The sequence below is a fragment of the Canis lupus genome, chromosome 1, assembly GCF_048164855.1.
Source record: "Canis lupus baileyi chromosome 1, mCanLup2.hap1, whole genome shotgun sequence".
Lineage (NCBI taxonomy): Eukaryota > Metazoa > Chordata > Mammalia > Carnivora > Canidae > Canis > Canis lupus.
The window spans coordinates 74834343-74859439 of record NC_132838.1 but is presented as its reverse complement, the minus strand read 5'-3'; the positions used below and the strand labels follow the sequence as shown (position 1 = coordinate 74859439).

At 34.6% G+C, this 25097-nt stretch overlaps 1 protein-coding gene across 1 annotated transcript in view; it reads right to left on the bottom strand.

Moving 5' to 3' along the window:
- Positions 1–25097, bottom strand: part of AGTPBP1 (ATP/GTP binding carboxypeptidase 1) — a 177282-nt gene that overhangs the window by 107792 nt on the left and 44393 nt on the right. Inside the window, 6 exon segments of the mRNA XM_072835890.1 lie at positions 3479–3572; positions 6422–6553; positions 9058–9204; positions 9629–9692; positions 12815–12882; positions 22036–22160. Coding sequence (XP_072691991.1) covers positions 3479–3572; positions 6422–6553; positions 9058–9204; positions 9629–9692; positions 12815–12882; positions 22036–22160 — 630 coding nt within the window.

The window sequence follows — 25097 nt, the reverse complement described above, 5'->3', positions numbered from 1 at the left end:
GACTCCAAAGCCCATCATGCTTGTTTCACAGCTGCACTAGACTAAAATAAATTATAAAGTTTGGTGCAAAATCACCTTGATATTTTTACCAAAATGTTATTTAAAAGGTATTTTTAAAACTTCAGAACAAAAAAATTTCTGAAATTCTCTGACACTTATAAGCCACTACGAATTTATAAAAGTTACAAAAGAATTTTAGAATAACAAATTTATCAAAATGCAGTTTGTATTATATTAAGTGATTAGAATTTTTCAGTTTGACTATTTTATACTTCCTTATATATTTTTCCAATCTTCCTATGTCCCACACAGAATAATACAACCAACAATGGCTTAAAAAACAGCCTGTGGCTTATTCATTTAGGAGCAATGAAGGAAGAAAAGCTTCAAATCTCTGTACTCATGAATACACAGCTCCTTTAAATTGGGGGGATCAATCCTTATGGGAACATACAAGAAGAACCTGTTACTTCCTGGGCTGCCTCCATCTGAATTTATATTGTTTAAATCCAAAACCTAAAATTGGAAAAGGAAAGGAAATTCTCAAAGGCAGCATCACCCCTCAAATATAAATAATAACCCTAATCTTATTCCACTAAACATAGGGCACTGTTTCAGGGGAGAAGAATGGCAAAACAAATGTTCTAGATATCAAGAATTTTTAATTAGGGGGAAGACCCTAAGATTATTAAAAATGATAAAGAGATCAATATAGAGATATATGGTCAATGAATAGTTTATTCTTTTTAAAGTAAAAATAAAGTAAAAAATTTGTGTTTCTTCTTTAAATATAAACACAGGGAAGAATGAAGAGATAATTTAAATAGCTCTATTCTTTTCTCAGAAGTTTGGACCTACTGATTTCTACATAATTTTGGATATATCTCCCTATTGTATATTATAATGACACTCATGAAATGTTCCATTTCTCCTAGGAATATTTTATGCTAGATTTGGTACCTGGCTAGAATAGACTAACATAGACCTTAAGAATAAGATCATAACCACTAGATAAAAAATAAATTTAAAAGTATTTTATTGGTCAAGAGGAGAAATAGTATTATAAATTTAAAAATAATGAATATACTTTTAGTACTAACTACAGTTAGTTCATATCCACACTACATTACTTACCTAAAGTAATTACATTGCATTCATAGGCACTGTGTTAATTAGAAGAATCATCTCATTAAATCCCCACATCAACCTTCTGACGTAAGAGTTAATATTATCATTTATAGATTTGAAACCACGCATACGTTAGGAAACCTACTACGTATCCTGGAGTCAGTAAATGACAGAGCTAACATACAAATCCAGCTCTCCCTGTCTCCAAAGCCCACTCCAATTCTGTAATTGGTTTTACTTAATTGTGATAAATCATTTTTTGTTTTATTACATTTCATCAGATATTTTAGGTTTGGCTGTGTGTATGATCTTTTTATAAGTAAAAGTTGAGACATCCCACCAAATAATATTTAATGAATAATTGCATGAGCAAGTAAGCTCCCATTTTCAAGGGCACAAGCTAAAATATTTGGCTTTTTATTTTTCACCCTGACCTTTAGTTCAAAAAGAATGAAAAGACTGGAAATGTTCTGAACTTATTTGTAAAATTTAACCAAATAGTTGATGTGGACAAGTTCTTCCTCTCAAAAGAATCACAACTAATAAAAATAGAAAGAATGAGAAAATTAGAAAAGTCACTATTTTGCAACCCCTAAAGAAATAATGGATCTAGACGATGTCATGAAATACTGCTAAATTATTAGGTAAGAAGTAGAGGAATCACTTCAATTCAGTGATCTTAAGTGGTACGAAACTGAATACTAGCACCACATATGAAATATTTTTGACCAGAAAAAAGGAACCCAAATCTAATCAAGCCTCCAGCTCTATCAGCTACAGGAAATTTGAGGGACATACCTACATGTGAAAGGACCCCAGGATACAGTCATCTTAATCCAGAATGTTGGGACAATCTACAAGACATCACCCAGGTCCTTCAACAAATAAATAAAACAGAACCAAAAAACAGAGGAACTGTTACTGATTTTTAAAGATTATAAGACACAGTAATCAAATAAAATGTACAGATCTTATTTGTAATGTGATTGGAACTATAAAAAAGCCAACTATAAAAAAGACATTTCTTAGACAACCAGAAAATATTCCAGAAATAATATTCCAGAAACATTAAAAAAGTTGTGTCTGATATGATCAGACTAAAGAATTCACAGAACAAATGTAATGGCCAATATCTGCTTCAAAATACTCCAGAAAAAAAAAGAAAGGACAGGAAAGGGAAAGCTGAGAGCAAAGTGACACAATGCTGGTTACTACTGAAACTGAGTGGTGGGTATGTCAGGGTTCTATTCTAGTTTTGTGCAGGTCTGTAATTATTCTAGTCTATTTTTGTGTAGGTTTGGAAATTTCCTAAATGTGATGAAGCATAATGTGTGTACCTTGGTTGGATTCTGATTCTGATTCAAATAAGCCCATTATAAAAGAGCACTTTGAGACAACAGGAGAAAATTGAACACAGGCTAGATTTTAGGTTATGGTAAGGAATTAATAATTTGGTTGAGTATGACTTTGGTATTACGGTTATTTTTTAGGTCCCTACTTAGTAGTTTATATACTGAAGTATTCAGGGAAAAAATGATAAAATACCTTGGATTTTTTTTTTTTACAGAAATTCACATACGTATGTATAAATGACATCGGGATTTGCTTAAAACGACCTAAGTAAAAATAATACAGGGGAAATAAATGAAACAAACACAGCAGAATGTTAATAACTATTGAAGCAAATAAGTGATTAATAAACCCAACTCAAAATAATCATCCTAATAATATATAAACTCTAGGTATTGTTGAATAACTCCACAATATTCTTTTAAGAATAACTTTTCATATGGCTTAAGAAAAAAATACTAAATATAACCAAATAACTAAAAACTAGAAACTGCTTTCATCTTCTTAGGCTGAAAGATCTACAAATGAATATATATCTTGTAATATGTATACATAATTTAAATTAAGAAAAAATAAAAAGAATGACATTATTTTCACAAAAAGGAAATGTATATATCTAAAATATATTCAGATAATTGTGTGGCGAATGAAGGATGCAGTCATTAAAAGATTGCAGACCTGGGTAGGGAATATAGTAGGCATTCAATAAATGTTTCTGAATGAATGCTACTCTATCAATACTATTTTTGTCTTATATTATCTAGGAATGTTCAACATTTAAATTTCCATAACATAATAATTCAGTGAATTTAAAGCTAATTTTAATACACCTTTGAAAATTAAACTTTATATTGAAGGAAATCTTCATTGTAATAAAATCACTATTTAAGAACTAAGAAAGGACCCTAGATACAAGTCAACCTCTGGTTGCACAGATAAGATATGAAGCCCATAATAACAAAAAGATACACCTCTATTTATACTCAAAGCATTTACTCACTTCATGAGACCCGAATTCTTCTTACTAAATGGTCCAATGATTTTAAACAGCAGCTCCACAACTCCATTTTTCCCTAAGGATACTGAATTCACAGCTAGGAGGCAGAGGAAAGGATGTGAAATGATTTTAAAACCTCAACAAGTAGCTATGTGTATTCTTGGTGATACAGAGCTAAAGACATTCACAAATTCTTTTAGTAGATCCAAGGCTTTCATGAAGTCCACCTTAGCCAATTACTTGAAGGGAAGATTTTCAGGGAGGGGAGGGGAGGGCTTTATTTACTACCTTGCAGGGAAATTATGAAAGAAGTTAGAAGTTATATAAAAACAACAAAATGTTACTACAAAAAAAAAAAAGTTTTAAGTTGCTCTGTTTGTTTCTTCAATAAACTTAGTGAACTTTTAAATACCAGGGCATGGAGATTCAAAGATAAAAACAAATAGTGTGGGTCCTGAGAGAACACAGTATAGAGAGGAGTGACAAAAACAATAAACAAATAATTACTAAATTACTTTCAAACAGATTAAGAGTTGTAGGCTATGTAGGTTACAGGGGTGAGGAGCCCCAAATCCATAATGAAACTGAAGGTATCTCTGGAGAAATTGATGCCTGAGCTCAGTCTTTACCAATAAAGATGAACTAGCAGGAGTTGCAATAAGGAAATGTCTCTTGAGACAGGGATAACTCAGCAAATAGAACAGAGTCAGTGAGCACCACAGGTATAGAGTTACACAATAAAACATACAGTATCAGGGGCACCTGGGTGGCTCAGTGGTTGAGCATCTGCCTTTGGCTCAGGTCATGAGATCAAGTCCTGCATCAGGCTCCCTGCAGGGAGCCTACTTCTTCCTCTGACTATGTCTCTACCACTCTCTCTGTATCTCTCATGAATAAATAAATTAAAAAAAAAATACAGTATCAGACAAAGCAATCAGACAGTATCAAATGGAAGATGAGATGGGAAAAGAAGGTAAACAAATTATAAAGAGCCCTAGAAGTTGTTCATTCTTTCAACTGCAGGGAATTGCCCAATAGAAACAACCAATCAGACATGCATTTTAATAAAGGTCAGATGTCACACACAGCATTGTGGGGAAGACAGATTTGAGAGACACATTAGCAGGCTGTGGTCCTGGTGAGAGATGATGAGGACTTAGCTAAATCAGCTGTGGTAGGGAAAAGGAAGTAACTACTAGAGAGTTTCACACAAAACATGCAAACAATTACTAACCAGAAAACTATACCTAACATTTTCAACTCTGAACAAATATATTTTAAAAATCATGAACCATAGACTGCCTGGGTGGCTCAGCGGTTTAGCACTGCCTTATGCCCAGGGCCTGATCCTGGAAACCTGGGATCGAGTCCCACGTCAGGCTCCCTGCATGGAGCCTGCTTTTCCCCTCTGCCTGTGTCTCTGCTTCTCTCTCTCTCTGTTCATCATGAATAAATAAATAAAATCTTAAAAAAAATTATGAACCATTTACTAGCCACCTCGTGTTAAATTGAGTAAGATACCTGCAAAAATCTAAGCTAAAGTTTCGTATGATAATTTTAATTTCTTCTATATCTTTTTTCCATTATCCCTTCTAATTATCTCTGTGTGGTCTTCCTTTTTCCTTAGTTGGGGTATTCAATGGTTTATCTGTTTTATTTATTTTTTAATTTTATTTGAGTATAGTTGACACACAATGTTCCAACAGTTTCAGGTGTACAACTTAGTAATTTGGCAAGTTTATTATACAGTATACTATGTTCACCACAAGCATAGCTACTATACATCCTGTTAACATTGCTAGTAGAGCATTATTTTTTTAAGATTTTATTTATTTATTCATGAGAAAAACAGAGAGAGAGGCAGAGACACAGGCAGAGGGAGAAGCAACCCCACCCCCACCCCTGGCAGCCCAATGTGGGACTCAATCCCAGGACTCCAAAATTATGCCCTGAGAAGAAGGCAGACCCTCAACCACTGTGCCACCCAGACGTCCCAACATTATTTTATTTTTAATACAATCATTTTATTTCTTAAATCAACTAGGGTTTTTTTTCTAATGCATTCTTTTTTCCTGTATATTCCTCTGCTTTGCTTGTGTTTATTACTCCCTTCCTAACTTCTTTGGTTAGATAACTAATACACTCATTTCCTCTATTCTTTTTAATTACATAAGTGTTAATTATTTAAGTGGTCAAAGCTATTTTCCTATAAGCTCACTTTTAGCCATACGGTCAAAGTATAAATATAGATAAATAAATAATCATACACATACACACACGTGTGTATATATATATTTATACCCACATCTCCACCACTTTGTATACCATTATTCTATAATATCATGTACTCCCCACAATTTCAATTTCAGGTGTCCTGCTAACCACTCCAATCCCATAATCAGGGAATAGAAAAAAAAAATCCATACCTCCTAGGTTTGGGACCTAGTATTAGTGAGAGTATGTGTGGGTGCTGGAAAAGCTATCTCTGTGATCTCTCTTCCCTCCGCCTTCCTCAGAGGCTGCTGTACTACTTTCTTCTGTTCCACTACTTTCCTACTGATCGTGGAAGGTAATCAGCTCAGGTGACTATGCTTCCACACCCCTTCCTTCTCAGCTTGCTTCTCATCTGTGAAAATCCAAATAGGCTCCTAGGTTTCCCACCTGCCAATACCCTCCTATTCTTGCACATCTTTCCACAGGCGGTCTACTCATCCTCTTCACTATAAGCTTTTACAAACTGCAGCAAACGAGAATTCTCAAGATTCGTCCAATCACCTTCCTACTCCACATCACTTTTGTGGTGACGGATTAGGCATTACAAAGAGTCATATTATATATTGTCTTCTCTTGTCTACAATTTTTAGAGGTTTATGGAGTTCAGGTGCTTTTACATTTTGTGTAACTCGACAACAGTGAGTTAACTAAATGGTGCTCTAAAATACTTACAGTTGGCAGAATATACTCGTAAAAGCTGAAGACAAGGTAAAACCAAGCGAGGATTCTGCAAATTCTGTTTGACCAAATTCAGGGTTATATTCAGAGCTCCATTAATTCTAGCTTTCACTCCAAATTTTTTGTCTGTTTAAAAAAAATGAACAAACACAATTTATTCATGTATAACTTTTCAAAGAAATGAAAATGTCATAAGCAATGGAATTTAAAAACTTTTATTATGAATTTATATTACCACATGTATAACTGACCCAAGATAACTAAAATTGTAATTATTTTCTGGTATTATTTTTAAAATAACGTTTATACTTTTAAAATATGTCTTAAAAGAAAGTACCAAGGAGCATGTGGGGAGGACAGGGTAAGGGAACAGAAGCTGAAGTCACCTGACTATCATGAAAGGAATAATTTAACTGACCCACTACACATATTATTCAAAGGAACACCATCACAGAGTTAAGAAGAACTATAAAGAATCTAAATGTCCATTACCAATTTTATTTACTTAGTATTAGCCATATTCGTTTTCAGATTTACACAAGAATACAAATTAATGAAAATATAAATAGCGTAAATAGAAAATAATCTAGCAAATATTATCAAATAAATTTCTAAAGGATGTAATTCAACATAGAAAAGGAAAAGAAGTTCTTGACTTTTATTCTTTTGAGGAGATTAAAGCAGTCTAAGAAACAATCTGGATAACAAGAACAATGTTAAAATTTAAACAAAGAAAATAAGCAGGACCTGCAAGCAGAGTTAGTTCATTAAGAACAAGAATTTTAAATAAAAAAGAACTGAGTATTTCTGAAGAAAAATTATTCCCATCTCACAAGAGAAAAGGGACAGAAAATCACGAAGGAATTACTGCATAATGTCTTTGAATAATGAAAATGGAAAACTAGGACAAATAATAAAGGAGATAGCTCAAATTTAAAAGTCTAGAAGAAATGTGCTACAACTTAGAAGAGACCTTAAAGAAACACAAATATAAACTGGAGGATATTATGCTGAGTGAAATCAGTCAATCGGAGAAGGACAATCATATGGTTTCACTCATATGTGGAATATAAGAAATAGTGAAAGGGCTCTAAGGGAAAGGAGGGGAACTGAGTGGGAAAAATTAGAGAGGGAGATAAACCATGAGAGACTCCTAACTCTGGGAAACAAAGGGTTGCTGGAGGGGAGGAGGGAAGAGGTACCTGGGTGACAGGCACTGAGGAGGGCACTTGATGAGTTCTGGGTGTTATACTACATGTTGGCAAAATGAATTTAAATTTTTAAAATGTAAAAAATTAAAAATAAAAAAAGAAATACAATTTCATGAATGTCTTAACTTCATGAAAAGCAAAGATAATCTGGTCCTAAATAAAGAAGAAAGCATGAGATAACAATATTCATTATTAAATAAGGTTTACTCATTTTATTTTTCATTTTCAGAAGGGAGCCACTGAATCTCAGAAGGGAGCCACTAAATCTCAAAAATAAGATTTAAAGAAAACTAAAAGACAACTTACATATTTTCTTACATCAGCTGAGTATGTGTTTAAGTGTTAAGGCCCCTAAGGCAACTGGAAAATTAAAGTCATCTCAGGGATGCTTTCTTTAAGACAACAACTGTTAATACTTTTAACATTTTTTAATGTTAAATATGTTTTTAGCATATTTATACAATAAAGATATGTATGAAATCAAACACATAAACTGTATACACATGTACACACTTTTAGAATAAGCAATTTAATCAAATACTTCAAAGTTTAAAACTCATTATATGCCATCAAGCAACAGCAGAACTCTTAATCACTATTCTAAGAGTTCAGAGAATCTTTTTTTTTTTTTTAAGATTTTATTTATTCACGAGAGATACACAGAGAGAGAGAGGCAGAGACACAGGCAGAGGGAGAACCAGGCTTCATGCAGGGAGCCCGACGTGGGACTAGATCCCGGGTCTCCAGGGTGACACCTGGGCTGCAGGTGGCGCTAAACTGCTGCGCCACCGGGGTTGCCCTCAGAGAATCATTTTAAACTGTGTACTAGACAACTATAAACTGAACTTAGGTTTTATTCCAAGGATACCTTTCTCTGTTAACCTAAATCAGCTTTCTCCTTGTTTCAAATCCCATGTTTTCTCAATCTGTATTTTTAAATATTTTACATGTTTTACTATTGTAATAATTTGTCTCACAGTCTTTTATATCTTTTACTTTTGACTAGATCTAAGCTTTTTAAGCATTGAGACTGTGCAGTGCAAATATAACTATTAATGAAAAGCAAACACATTTTATCTCCATGTTCCTCAAAGCATTCCCAGCCAAACTCCGTCCTTCCAGCTTCAACAGCATCTGTGTTATATCCCTTACACACATACACATACAAGCACACACGCACTGAGACGAGCTTATGAATCTGATATTTTTCTTCCTTTTTCCAATCTATGCAATAGAATTCCTCATGAATTTTAAATCTTCAATTTTTTGCAGGTCACTAGTTGATTATAAAAAGTAGTCCATGACTAACACCAAAAAAAAGTAGTACCATTTTAGATTTTCAAAAGTTACCAAGTTTCAAAGCATACAGAATCAATGTCACAAACAGTTCTATGATGAACACAGAAATGGAACCCTTACCTTTAGGTCCAATCTTTGCAAGAATAGAATGAATTTGCACCATCAACTCCTCATTCAGGGGAGATTCTTTACTGGCATTCATAAGTAACTGCAACAATATTTGTGAACCACCTTTAGCAACCAAGAAACTCGCTCTTCGACCTCCACCTAAAAAAAAAAAATTAGAATTGTGTAAACAGCAAATCCTCTCATAACATATCAGACAGCACAACTTGTTAGCATTCAAGAAATATTTCAAGTGATGACTTCTGAAATCAAACACCTCAAAATTAAATTTTATTTCATTTAGTGTTTTAGTTAGAAAATAGCAAAGTGGATAAATACAAGTGATGCCAAAATTCTACATTCAAGGCTCTGAAAATGGTTTCTGGAGTGGTTTGAGGGATACTGGAAGATCCCTCAAATCAAAAACAAAGAAAGCAACAAAAAGAGTATGACATTTCCGATTCCAAATTCTGATACTCAGAACAGCTTCTATTGGAGTATCAGAAAATTCCAAATAAAGTACACATGATACATTGCTGATGACTGTATACAAACAGAAATTAGACCAAAGGAAACAAAAACTTACCAGCTGACACCAGCTCAACAAGAATGCTTAAGATATTAAGTGTAGTTTGAAGATCTTTCGTGTTCTGAAATAAATAGTTTATTTGCTGTATTAAACCATTGTAAATCTGTGATTCCCAAACCTTTTCTGTTCCTGTTGTGAACTACCTATATTTTTTTAAATGACCCTTCAAATTTCCCTAAGAACAAACGTATTTGGGCTTCCACTATTCTTACTTATCATTTCAGTAGTTTCTTCTTGCCCTTGACAATATTTGCAAGTCCTCTGAGCTACTGTTTTCTTAGCAACATTATTACAAGAGGAATTGTCATTTGAATTCATCATCTTCTACCAAACAGATAACCCAAATAAATGAATCAAAATGTAAAAGCCACTACAATGTATATATGGTCACTATCCAGTTACCTAGCTCCCCTCTCAGAAAGCAACTGCATTATCAGTTGCTTGTGTATTCAGCCAAAGATAATGTGCACAGATGAAAGAAATCCGTGTAAATATGTGTGTATATACAGATTTATTTCTCCAAATGATATTGCCCTATGGATACTATTTTATATATTGATATCTTTATGTATCAATACATCATTTCTTCATTCTTTTTTAAGGGTTACAGGATATATCCATCATATGGCTATACCATTATTTATGAAACCAGTCACCTACTAGTGAAGTATTTATTTTTTTAATCTTTTGCTACTAAAAACTGCCAACAAAAAATTAACATGCTTATACAGAATCTAGTACATCTCCATATGGGATAAATTCCTAGAATTTCTGGGTCAAAGATTATGGTCATTTACTTTGATGAACATTTACTAAATTGCTCTTCATGGTATAATTTACACTCCTACCAACAATGTAGAAGAGTAACTATTTCCCAAAGTCTCATTAAATAGCAATCTAATGAGAAAAAAATGTTAAAACACTACATTGGTTACATTTCTCTTATTAAAAGAGATGCTTGGATAAAGAGGTATTATGGCCTATTTAAGGAGAAAAGGAGAAAGGAAAATTATGGCCTATTTAAGGAACTGACTCATCCTCAAAATAGAGGAATTTTAAATGTTTATACAGAAGAATTTGAAAATTGTTGTGTATCGGTAAGTGGCACAAAACTCTTATTCTTCTCCCTTCCAAAAGGTGTTGTTGTCTCTGCTTCACCATTTTAGCTCAGAGACTAATGAAACCAAAAAGCCACATCCAGACCAGTTAGAGGATTATGCATTAAACCAGAAACGCTTGTCTCAGCATTATATTAAATGGACCACCAACTCATTAGTGAGGACTTTGGAAGAATGAGAGGGACAGACATTTGCTAAAGAGAAGAATGGACTGTGGCAGAATATTGCTTGTGTTTGGCAAACACATCTCATCTTCTTCCTGGATACACAGCCAAACCACATTTTCCAGCCCTTTTGTAATTACGTTTGGCCCTGTGACTGAGCTCAGGCCATTGGAACCTGAATGGAAGTTGCACTGTTATCACTAAGTCTTACCCAGACACGTCTTCCATATATAATTCACTGCCTCCCACCCCTGCTGACCTCAACAAATTATGATAAAGCAAACAAACAAACAAATGGTGTTCAATCTCAAGTGCCATTTGCATTTCTTTTCCTGGGATCTGTCCATAATGTCTACACATTTAAATCAATGTCTACTGATTTAATTTTTCCTTACTCATTTGTAAAAGTTCTTTATATGTTAAAGACATTATTTAAGTTGAAACATTTTTTTTTCATTTTGCCAAGTGTCTACAGTGTTTTTTTTTTTTTTTTCCCATGTATTTTTGTTACTACAGTTGAATTTATCAATCCTTTATAGCTACTGGGTCTTTGCTTATACTAGAAAAGCCTTCCCTGTTTTAAGATTATTTTAAAAATTCTCCCATTACTTCCTCTATATTTTGATTTTATTTTCCATGCTTAAATCTTTGCTACTGATAGAGAATTTCTTTGGTATAGGAAGTAAGGATCCACCATTCTTTTTTAAGTGGATACCAATCTATCCCAGCTCCATTTAGTAAACAATCCACTTTTCACTGATCTGAAATGCTACCATTCTAAAGTGGTTTTAAATTCCCAGATGATCTTAATTTACTTTTGGACTTTCCATTCTGTTAACACTGATCACATACAATTTCTAAACTATTTGAATTACTAAAATTTTATAATGTTCTCTGATATCTGGGGCAGCTAGTCCTTTCTCTTTTCTTTTCAGAAACATCCTTTCTACTCATGCTTATTATTTTCCCATTGAACTTTAGAAACAAAACCACTGGTATTTTTACTGAGATTACATTAAACTGACAGATCAATTTAAGGGGAAATGACATCTTGTATCATTTTTAATAGGAAGTAATTCCTATTTTGATAGCACTTTCTATAAAAAATATATGAATTCAATTCCCTGTTTTTTCCAGTTCTATTGAAATATAATTTTACATACAATACTGTGTAAATTTAATGTATACAACATACTTACTCCCTGTTCTTAACACAGCACTGAATAAAATTTAAAATCCACAGGCAGACTCAGAGGCACAGCGGTTTAATGCCGCCTGCAGCCCAGGGTGTGATCCTGGAGACCTGGGATTGAGTCCCATGTCAGGCTCCCTGCATGGAGCCTGCTTCTCCCTCTGCCTGTGTCTCTGCCTCTCTCTCTCTCTCTCTGTCTCTCATGAATAAATAAAGTCTTTAAAAAAAATTAAAATCCTAATTCTGAATATATTCTGCTGATCCACCCAAAAGTATCACAGTGGGATAGAAATTTAATTGTTACCAACATAATATAGTTATTCAATCAATACATTAGTAAACTAAATCACAAATATGTATCACCTAACACAATGAGAATTTCCAATATCAATCATTTATTTTGGATTAAGGATTTATTTCTAGCTAATGCTTTATTTTTTATTACTAATTGGAATGGTATGTAATATTTAAAATATGGTTATCATAATCATAGGGAAATATACTTAGAGGTTTACCTAACATATATTAGAATGTTTCTGCCACCATTGCAAGTGATAATTTAAAACATAAAACTAACTTCCATTCATTGGCTTTACCTCTAGGATAAAAACTTTATACTTCCTATATACATTGAAGTTATTAAATGGAATTTTTCTTCAGTACTGGTTGGTATTAATGGTTACATAATTAAAGCCTGTCAGTGATTTACCTCTAGAGTTGATAGTAGAACTTCCATTCCTGTAGAACCTTTGGCTGTCATTTCTCTTCTTGTCTTTTCTGAAAGGTATAAAAAAGTTTTCTTCTAAAACATGAAAGAAAATGTAGAACTGACATTACTCCATTGGCCTAGTAAAGCATTCTAAATTTGTTCTTCGATGATCCTCCCTCTGATGTTGCTAATTCTACTGGGTGGGAACTTCCAGATCTCAGTTTATAAGTCCCTCCTTACATTTAATCACATCTCCCATCATTAACAAGATGAATCCCAGTCAATCCATCTATAATCTTAAAGTCAACAGCAGAGTGTCAGTACCAGAATGAGAGATGAGGTAGGAAGTTGTTTAATGGCAGGCCTCTTTATTATCTTTACTAGAACTAGAAAATATTTAATCAAAATTGGTGAAAACAAAAGCCTAGTACCATTTTCAAGTGTTTTTACTGAATTAATATTATTTTAAAATTCTGATTTACACAAAAATAAACAAAACTAAGGAACAAACAAAACTTGCTTCTGCAAAAATCTGAAGACCAGATCACCCAAAGAATCCCTTTTATCTGAGATGGGAGGGACCCCCAGCACAAATCTTTCTACTATTTAAAAGTTTTTGAGCTTCTCCACAGTTCTTTTCCTTTGATTAACAAGACAAGAAAGGTAGATCGTAGGCCAACACTTAGGTAGATCACATACAAATTATAGGTCCTTGACCTATATTATCTCATTTATGACTCACTTTAATCCTCCAGGAGAAAATTACTCTTTTCATAGACCAGAAATTTGAGTTCAGAGAGGAAAAGAAACCCGCACAAAGGCACTGAGCAGGTAAGTGAAACAGACCAGGTGACCCAAGTGTTTCTGAAACTAAAGCTTACAGTCTTTCACTGATTTAGCGTACTTCTAAAAGAGCCACAGGAATCATTCTTTAGGCAGGACTATTATACAAGAGACTTAATGACCTTCTTCAACTGTTTCACACTTGAATATTAGGGCTAGAAGTTCTTCTAATATAGGATGACAATACCATTCCTTTCACATTTTGAGATTTTAAAAACAATACAAATAATCCATTCTCAATACTGCACATATTACACAATAAAGTTCAAGACACTGGTAGTACCAAATTTGTTCTACACAGTGATAATTAAGCAGTCTAAGAGCAGAATGAGCTCCGAAGCCCTGATAAAGAGACGGAGAAAAAATCAGGCTAGGCCTTTAGAACACCACACTTCTGCCCAGAGAAAATCCTGTTCAATTTCTATTTTAAATGAACAAAAATGCCATTATGTGGTATAGTTTTGACACATACAAATTATATATTTACAACTTCACAAGAACATGAAGTATGTAAGATACAGAATACAAGTTACAAAATCTCAAGAAAAAACTCATTAGTCTGATATCCATCTGAAAATTTGGTTATTCTAAATGAGAAATTATTAAAGAAAGGGACAAATGTGCTACAAAGAAGTTAGAATACAGTACTATTTATGACAACTATCAGTAACTACCCACAAAATAAATATGGAAATTAGAAATCATGTTTTTCTTTAAAACAATAATCTCATGCTATCATGCATCATCCTGGGTCCAGATAATGAACTCTGTAAAACTGACAAAAGCCTTACAATCTTTCTAAATATAAACCTGTATAAGTGAGGGACTCCTGGGTGGCTTAGCAGTTGAGCGTCTGTCTTTGGCTCAGGGCGTGACCCCCCAGGGGTTCTGGGATCAAGTCCCACATTGGGCTCCCTGTGAGCAGCCTGCTTCTCCCTCTGCCTATGTCTCTGCCTCTCTCTGTCTCTCACGAATAAATAAAATCTTTTAAAAATTTTTAAAAATTAACAAAAAACCTGCATAAGTGATATGAAGATCTAAAACACTGTTCGTTTCTATATCCTATTGCCATAATTTCTAACGCTTAAACAAATGACAAATTTATCTATAAAAAACGGAAAAACTCATTAATATTTGTAGAACCCAAATCCTTTTTTACAAGTATGTGATTCCTCTGCTGACCCTTCATCATTTCCCTGGCCCAGCTGCCTCCATCCATAAGTATTAAGTTTTAAATAAATACTGCTTAAACATCCACAATGCACCTCTGACATAACATTTTAAATAAGACAATCAATTTAATGTTAAAGCCAAATTGGGACGCCTGGGTAGCTCAGTGACTGAGCATCTGTCTTTGGCTCAGGGCATGATCCTGGAGTTCTAGGATCAAGTCCCCCATTGGGATCCCTATGAGGAGCCTGCTTCTCTCTCTGCCTACGTCTCTGCCTTTCTCTCTGTTTCTCTCATGAATAAACTTTAAAAATATTTTTAAAAAGAAAAAAAATGTTAAAGCCAAATGATTTTTCAGTATTAATCACATAGAATAGTCAGAAGATTGAGATCTCCTCTACTAACCATTACTTTTTCACCTTCACGGAACAAACCAAAAACTCCCCTTATTGTAATATCCACAATCATGTAGTTTACTACTCACACTAAATGAAAACTAGGTGCTATAGTTTTCTACTCTACTCTAGACTCTTGTTATCATCTAAGGAGACTTCAATGTCAATGTGGATAATTCACTCAAATACCTAGCTGCCTAGCTTCTTGAGCGTGTAACAACAAACCCTTTCTCCTGGGCTCCAATTTATGAACGCTTTCAATTCTCAGACCTCAAACTCCCCTACTTCTGAAATCTTAACCTCCAATTTCCCACTTGCAAGACCACAGCCTCCTGATACTACTCATCCTCCTTGCTTTCGAAAAATTAGGGAAGCCTCACTGTCACTTCCACTGAAATTTCTAACTCATCAATGCCAGTGCTCTTTTCCCACAAAATCAATTCTTGACATACCCCACTTGGATTCCAAGGTCCACCCCTTAATTGTACCACTGCAAACCCTTATAATTAAGTAAATACTAAAATGTGCACTCTCTATTCCTACATCACAGTAAAAATAAGGCCACAAGAATTTCTCCTAGTTTAAGATTCTTAGTACCAAAACCCTGAAACTACTGTTTTGACTTACCTCAACTCACAGCCATTACCATCTGCCCTGCCATAGCCACAGCTATTCCAAAATGTGTGCCAGTTCTCAACCTTGCCTCTCAGTCTCTGGACCTCTATTCCCAACTCTCAGAATCTACATTTCCCTCAATGAATTGAGACAAAGTTATTAGTCAATGACAGATGAAATCCTATAAACAATAACCAAGCTCCATACACTTATGTATCCAGTCCTTGATGATTCTGAATTCCTTTTTCCAATCCAGGGAGGGAAAGAGGCATATATTGTTTCTACTATGTTCTGAATCCCATCCTTTCTACCTACTTATAAACCTACAGCTTCAGCTTCTACCCACATACTATTTTCTGTTTTCCCACCTACTTAACAAACCTTATTTTAACTTGCTGCCTCCTCTATTTCCTTCTGGTTTCTCAGTGAAACTCCCCCCATAACAGAAAGTCTACACTCCTGCCTTTTATTTCATTTGCCATTCACATTACATGAAAGTGCTCTTGTTGTGGCCAATAATTTATTGTCAAATGAAAAAGATGTTATTTTAACTAACCCCTCTACGTTACTTAACATTGCTAGTAACACTTCCTCTGCTGGCTTTTCTACAACAGTCCTTCTCCTCTCAGTTCTTATACCACTACATACTTTCTTCAACACCTGCAATAATCTAAATGTTATACTTAACAGGCAATAATTTTAAAGCAGCTATTATAATTACATTCAATCATATTATGGAAAATAAGCTCACCATGAACAAAAAGAAATCACAGAGAAAAAGCACAAAAAAAGAACCAAATGTACATTTTAGAAAAGAAAAATATAATATGTGAAATAAATATCAGATAAACATAATGGCAGAATGCAGAGGAAAAAGGCAGTGAACCTGAACATAGAAAAACGATGTATCATCCAATCTAACAGAGAGGATTGAAAGTGAAAAACAGGGCCTCAAGGATCTCTGGAGCAATCTCCAAAAGCCCAGCATATGCATTATTATATCCCAAGAGAAAAAAATGAAAGAGACAAATTTTGATCAGTAAAAATTTCCTAAAATTTATAAAAACACAAATTTACAGATTTGAGAAGCTCAGCAAATTCCAAGCAGGATAAATACAAAGAAAACTATATGCAAACCTCTGAAAACCAAAACTAGTAGAAAATTATGAACTCAATCATAGAAAAATGACACATAACTTTCAGAAAGCAAAGTATCAAAAATAGTAGACATCTCCTTTGAAATCATAGAGGCCACAAAATAGTGGAAGCACTGTTTTACATGCACTTTATAGTGCTGAGAGACAAAAACCATCAACTCAGAATTCTATACCCAGTAAAAATATCCCTCAAGAATTTGGTGAAATAAATCTACTGTCAGATACAAAAAATTCTTCCACAGCAGATCTGTCCACTAGAAATGCCAAAGGAAATTCTGTAGGCCAAAGGGAAATTCTGCCAGATCAACCTCATATCTTTAGGAAAGAAAAAAGAGCTTCAGAAATGGTAAATATGTGAGTAAACATAAAAAACTACATTTTTCTTAATATCTTTAAAATACACAAGACTGCCAAAAGCAAAAATTGTCTTTCAGGACTTCTAATGTATATAGATAAGATACCTATCATAACTAGAGCTGAAGAATGATAAATATAAATGGGTACTTGAGGTTCCAAGGTTTCTAAATTTCATATGTGGTTACATTCTTAATTCCAAGCACAGTGCAAAAAGTTAATGATTGCTTATTTTGATTTCCAGAGGAATGAGTTTTAAAAATTACAAATAGGTATAACTGGTAAGTCAATAGGTAAATTAAAATGGAATTCTAAAAACTGTTCTAATAATACAAAAGAGGGTAGGGCAATAAAAAACAAGAAATGAAAACAGCAAGGACAAACAGAAAATTAACTGTAGACTTAAGTCCAATTAATGTTATATTAAATGTTATCAAACTAAATGCTCAAATTAATAGGTAGAGTACATCAAACTGCTATCTACAAACTGCTATCTACTTTACATTCAAAAATACAAATTGGCTAGAAGGAGGGTGCCTGGGTGGCTCAGCCTTAAATATATATAAACCAAAACTGCCAAAATTGAAAAGAGAAATATACAGATCAACAATAGGTAGAGAATTCAATACCCAAGTCTTAATAGAACAGCTAACGAGAAAATCAATAAGGTATACAAGTTTTGAACAACACTATCAAACAACGTGACCTAACCAACATTAATAGGACACTCCACCCAACAACAGCAGATGGAACATTCACGTGCACATGGAACATTCCCAAGGAATGACCATATAGTAAGCCATAAAATATGTCTCAATAAATTCAAAAGGACTAAAATCATACAAATCTCCAACCACAGTGGAATTAAATTAGAAAACAACAGAAAGAAACTGGGAAATTCTAAAATAATGAGAAGTTAAACAACACACTGCTAAATAATCCATGGGCCAAAGAAGAAATCACAAAAGAAATTAGAGCATGTGAACTGAATGAAAATAAAAATATATTAATAGTTGTAGAACGCAGTTAAAGCAGTGTTTACAGAGAAATTTATGGCTTTAATGACCACATTATAAAAGAAAGGTCTCAAAATCCATTATCAAAGCTCCACTTTAAGAAAATGGAAAATCAAAGTTGAAACAAGCAGAAGGAGGAAAGCAATAAAGATGGAGGATCAATGAAATAGAAAAAAAGGAAAATAGAGGAAATTAATGAAACCAGAAGCTGGTTCTTTCAAAAGATCGACAAAATTGACGAATGTTTAGCTAGACCTGGGTCTCTCAATCTCAGCACTGTTGTCAGTTTCGGCCAAATAATTTTTTCTTAAAAGGGGTTATGCTATGTGTTTGTAATGCTCAGCAGCAACCCTGGCCTCTATCCATTAGATGCCAGTAACAATCCCCTTCTCAAATTTCACAACCAAAAACACCTCCAAACATTGCCAGTGTCTTGGGGCAAGTGAAGAGGAAAATCACCCCTGGCCCAGAACCACTGATCTGGACAGATCAAGAAAAGAGAAAGATGACACAAATGGCAAAAATTAAGAATGACAGAAACTGAGGATTATAAAGGAATTACTACCAAGAGATGCATGCCAACAAATTAGACCATCTACACGAAATGGATAATAATTATGTTTCTAGGGAAAAAATTAAGGGTAAATTACAAAAAGTACCATGCATACTGCAAATAAGTAATATATTCTTAAAGACAGAAAATGTAATGCACTCAAGAAAAACTAACGTCAAATTGTGGAAATGTATATACCTCCACTACATAAACAAGTATTTGTGGTTTTTTTAAAATCACTTAAATACATAAGTAGTATGTGCTTATTACAACAATTCTAACAGTAGAAAAGTACTTTAAGTAAATCAGGAACTTACCTCATTCCCCTCCATTTGCTATCCCACTGATAACTACTGCTAAAAATATGGTATGCATACTTCTGTTTTTGTGGGTTTTGCCTTGTTCATATAAGTGTTACATATGTATATAACACTTACTTTGTACAAAAATGAGGCTATACATATAGTTATATGAACCAAAGAAACTTGCTCTTTTACATAACAGATCAAACTTAGGGACTCCAAGCAATTCATACAGCTCCACATAGGAAGTATCTGTCAGATGTATCACAAGTAACTTCTTTATAACTGCATGAAGTTATTATACTTTTAATGTTCCACAATTTGGCTTTATCAAAATTAATTCAACCATTATCTCATTAATGGATAGTTAGGGAGTATCTCTGGTATTACAAACAATGCTGCAAAATATCCTCAAAACATTGTTTTACATACTAGCATTTTTATTTTAGTCAAATACATTCCTGAGAGTCAGCAAGCAAGTGCACTTTAAATAAGCATTGCTAGATTCTTCTCTCCAAAGTTAGTAATAATTATTGCACCATCAACAGTGCATGAGAACACCCTATTTTCCATGTCCCCAATGCTGGATACTGTTATTCTCTAATTTCTGCCAATCTAACTAGTGAGAAGTATCTTTGTTGTTTTCATTAGCAATTCCCAACTTTCAAGGAGTTAAAGAATCTTTTCACAGGTTTACTGGCTATTTGCATTTCTTCTTTAACTATAATTTCTAATCTTTCTCTCTCAAATGGACATCCAACTGAATTATCCTATAAATGATGATGGGACAGTCTTCCACTACTAAGTTACACTGTTCTCATTGGCTAATCCAATGTACTATAAATGAAATCACAGTATTACACAACCTAGGGGACAGCATTCAGGGCCTGGACCCCCAGTGGGGAGTAGCAGGGTATAGGGGCAGTCTCTGGTAGTAGTATGGCTGGGTCATTTTTCAGAGGTGATGCGAGAGAGTTGGGGCTTCCAGGCTGTGGGAAATGTCTGCAGTGGTGGGGGCAGTGTACACAAGTGTTATCTATGGGTCTGAAGAATTTGTTTTCTTTTGTTTGTGTTGGTTTTGAGGAGGTTTCATATTAGAACACAGTGAATATACTTGGTACATATAACTTTGCACTAATACAGTTATACATCCTTGTACGTCTACCTTAGATGATAAGCACAATTACTTCCAAAGGCTAGACTCCAATATAGCAAGTTCTTGAATTAAAAAGTACAGACACATAGAATGCCTGGGTGGCTCAGCAGTTAAGCGCCTGCCCTCAGCCCATAGTGTGATCCTGGAGTCCCAGGATCAAGTCCCGCATCAGGCTCCCTGCATAGAGCCTGCTTCTCTCTCTCTGCCTGTGTCTCTGCTTCTCTCTGTGTGTGTGAATAAATAAATAAAATCTTTTTAAAATCTTTTTAAAATTTTTGGGATCCCTGGGTGGCCCAGCGGTTTAGCACCTGCCTTCGGCCCAGGGCGTGATCCTGGAGACCCGGGATCGAGTCCCACGTCAGGCTCCCTGCATGGAGCCTGCTTATCCCTCTGCCTGTATCTCTGCCTCTCTCTCTGTCTCTCTCTCATGAATAAAGAAATAAAATCTTAAAAAATTTTTTTTTAATTTTTTAAAAAATAAAAAAATTAAAAGTACAGACAGGTATCTTAGATTTTGCTAAAAACAAATGTCATCTATTAAAGACCTCTTCTGGGTTTTGGAGTGCTGTCAACTACCCTTTAAAAACATAGACTGCATAGGAGGTAGTTATCAAAATGCTCTATGACCATGAAGAGGAGTTAATACATACTGAGTTCCTGAATATGGAAAATGCCTACTAAAGGACCTGAAACTCCAGAATAATGAAATAATTTTAAAAATTAAAAACTAATTATAAAATGTCTGAACTTTAATTTTAACAGAATGCCTTCAATATACTATTAAATATTAAGGTAGCTGCTGGTTTACCCTTATTTCAAAAAAGAAAAATCAGGTTTGTTTTTTTTTTAATCAACCACAAGTTCTAGAATCTTAATTTCCTTTTTTTAGTATCTATTGAAATGATTACATAGATTTTATTTGACCTGTTCAAATAATGTTATATTTCCTGTTATTAAACCATTTTAGAACTCCTGAAGTGCTCATTAGCAAGGTGATATTCATTTTTAATGTATTTTAATTCATTTGGATTTACTTCACTAACATTTTATTTGAAATTTTATTGTTCATATTTATGTTTCTAAGTACAAAGTCAGTACCTTTCTTCTCTTGTACTCTCTCAAGGTTTTGATACCAATTCAGTAGTATTAACTTCATAAAATAGAAAAATGATGCCTAATTACAGATACCAGTTATTGAACATTTTAAAATTCTTTTTACATGTTTCTCATTAAAACTCATGATAATCACTGATATCTTTTATCTCTACTTCAGAGCTGGTACAGCTGAATCCTACGGACTCAAAATTTTCCTAAGATCACCCCACCACTGAATGACAGAGCTTGCACTCAAGTGGGGATCACACTAGTAACCAGTGTTCTGTGCTGCTTGACATCTTTTTGTCAAAATTCTAGAACAAGAAGCACTGGAATTAAGTATTGTTTGAGAATGGGGGAGGGGGACACTTAATCATTATCATTTTTAGAAACAATGCTTTGAATAGCAATTCCATCCACAGTCATTCAGTTTTCTACTTCTTGAGTCTACTTGAGAAAGTTCAGTTTTTACAGAAAATCATCTATTTATCAAAAGTTTGAACATTCTTAGCACCTACTTTTGAAGAATTGATAAAGATTTCAAAAACAAAAGATTAAAGTTTACCTTGACTTTGAGCCAGATGAAGAATTTTTGATGTAACATATCTAGCAGTATCTGATTCTGTAGATTCAGTATTGATCTTCTCCAGCTGAGCCAGGAGTCCCACAATCCGAGAATTATTGGTAAGGCTAAAAAGAATGTTACTTTATATTAGGGTACATTCTACACCAATTGTAAATTCAAAACTATAAAGATCTCTAAAAAAAAAACCTTCTAAAAACATTAAGGATTTATGCCACATTTCCTTATTCTGTTTTACAGCTTAACATTGCTAAAATTTGGGGTGCCTGGGTAGCTCAGATGGTTTTCGGTTCAGGTTGTGATCTCTGAGTCCTGGGTTTGAGCCCCACATGGGGCTCCTGGTTCGATGGGGAGTCTGTTTCCCCTTCTCTCTCTACTTCTCCCCCCTTGTTTATGCCCTCTCTCTTTCTCAAATGAATAAAACCTTTTTAAAAAAAAAATAGCTAAAATTCTATTAATTTAAAAGAGAGAAAATAAATAAATAAATAAATAAATAAATAAATAAATAAATAAATAAATAAAACACATTTCATTTCAGAAAACCACAAATGTCAACCCATCCAGCAATCTTACATCACACCTTCAAAGTTCACCTTTCGACTCTTCAAGAATACTTCTTACATTTCCTATGCTTACCTCAAAACTCTAATCATCCCTCCCATCTTAGTCCACTCTCAGTGCCCTGCTTTGTATTACAAGCCCGAACAGGAACACACTTTTCTTCCCACTACCACATCCTTAAATCTATCTGATTCTCTACCCACATTCTTTCTTCCTTGTTCTCATTATACATTTGCACATCTGAAACTGTTCTAGGTATTACCAATAGTAAACAAAACAAAATTCTTCTCCCTACAGACTGAACATTCTAATGGTGAGAGATAAACATGTAAATAATCATACAATATTTAAGGTGGTGGGCAGTGCTACAAAGAAAAGCAGGAAAAAAAGAAAAAGAAAAAGAAAAAGAAAAAGAAAAGCAGGTTAGACGAAATAAAAGGTGGAGGGCGAGGGATGCAATTTTAGTGGTCAGAGAACACCTCACTGATCGAGTACCACTGAGGGAAAGCCCTGAAAGAAGTAGCCATGAAGAAACCTGCAGAAAGAGCTATTCAGGAAGGAGTCACAATCAACCAAAACCCCAAGGCAGGGATCACTGTACTGAGTTAAAAGTGAGGCAGCCAGTGTGGCTGGAGTAGACAAAGAGAGTAACAGTGAGAGATGAGGTCAGAGGTGGGGGTGCCACCATTTAAAGCTTTGCAGGCCAATGTAAGATTTTGACTTTTACACTAAGTGGGATGGAAAGTTTCTGAGCAGAAGAGTGATATGCTCTGATGTTTTTAAAGGCTCTCTGGCTAGTACGTTGAGACTCAAAAAAGAACAACCCCTCCCCTATATACTTGACCCACTAGCCCTTCCTGCATTCTCAATGTATTTGCTCCTTAGATTAATCTTTCCCTGATTCATCATCCCTCTCTCCCTTTCAACTAGATCATACTCAATGGCACACTAATATGATGTAGGAGAGCTCCCACTAGCAACCAACCACCCCACTTCTCTGCTACTCCTTGAATGAGGCACCTGTACTTGCTCTCTCCATTTTCTCATGTTCTGTTCACTTTTCAAGCTTGCCTTCTGCACTCTGAGGTCTCCCAATCTCCTGTAGTCACTTCCTTACTCATCATATTCAGTACCTCAGCACTATCCAAATCAGATAGCTTTCTCTTCCTCCACTTCCTTCTTTGGGCTTCAATGACTCCACTCTCTCTTTATTTTATATTCTTCCTATCACCACCTCTCTGAGATCCCCTCTATTGGCTCCTCCTCTTGTAATACATTTCTAGATACTGATTTATCGACAGCTCTATCCCCAGCCCTCTTCTTTTCATTCTCTCCATTCTTCTGCCAATGTGATCTCATGTAATCCCACCACTGTAATTATGATCTAAATACTACCTGGCTCCTACACTCAACTCCAGCTTCACCCTGATAGCTTACTCAACCTAACAAGCCCAATATAAAGCATTTTCTAGTTCCTCCTCTCAACCTATTCCTCTTCCAATCTTAACTGCTCTCAAACCCACATGAAACCACCAATTGCTCAGGAAAAAATCTGAACTGCCTTCCTCACACCAAACCAGTATCAGCTCCATCTCTGAAACATATTAACTTCATCCACTTGTCTCCGTATCTACTATTACTCCTCAAGTCCGAGCAATCATCATCTCTCACTTGGAAATCATAGCCTTATCACTAGTCTGCTTTCATTATTGCTTGCCAATAATCCATTTTCTCAGTAATTTTTTAAATCTTTTTATTTCAAAATACTTATAAATACTCATAGGAAGTTGCAAAAATAGTAGAGTGGTCCCTACTACCTTTCATCTAGTTTCCCCAATGGTTACATTTACTACACAGCAATGGCAAAAACCAGGAAATTGACAGTGGTTAAGTATATAGTTCTAGGCCAGTGGATCACATGCACAGATTTGTAGAACCACTAATCTAATCAAGTTGCTATCCAGCTTAAAAAGAATCCCTTCAATGGCTTCTTGACTTTGAAGTCAGACTTCAGGAAAAATCAGAACTTTAGGAAAAATCTTACTTACTTACCACAGCCTACTAGACAGGCCCTTTGTCTATGGCTTCTGTCTACCTCTCAGATTTTATCTCTCACAACATTCCCCTTATGCACTGGGATCCAGCTGCAATGGCTATCAGTTCTCTGAATACAGCACGTTTTTCCCCAACCACAAGGTTGCTGTCCTCTCAATCTGGAGGGTGATTTCACTCAGCTCTATTTAAAGCTGGCAACTTCTCACTTCAGGCTGCAACTCAATCATGTGACCATTTCCTCACCAGCTCCTCCACTTCTGATATTAAAATGTACCTATAAAGAATTTATCCCTATTTGAAATTATGTAAGCTCCACAAAGGTAAAACACCCTGCTTGTCTTACTCTACAAATTCAGTACTTCAAACATTGGCTGGAATAGCACAGACAATACATATTTAGAAACATATGAAAACCAGTATGTTCTTTT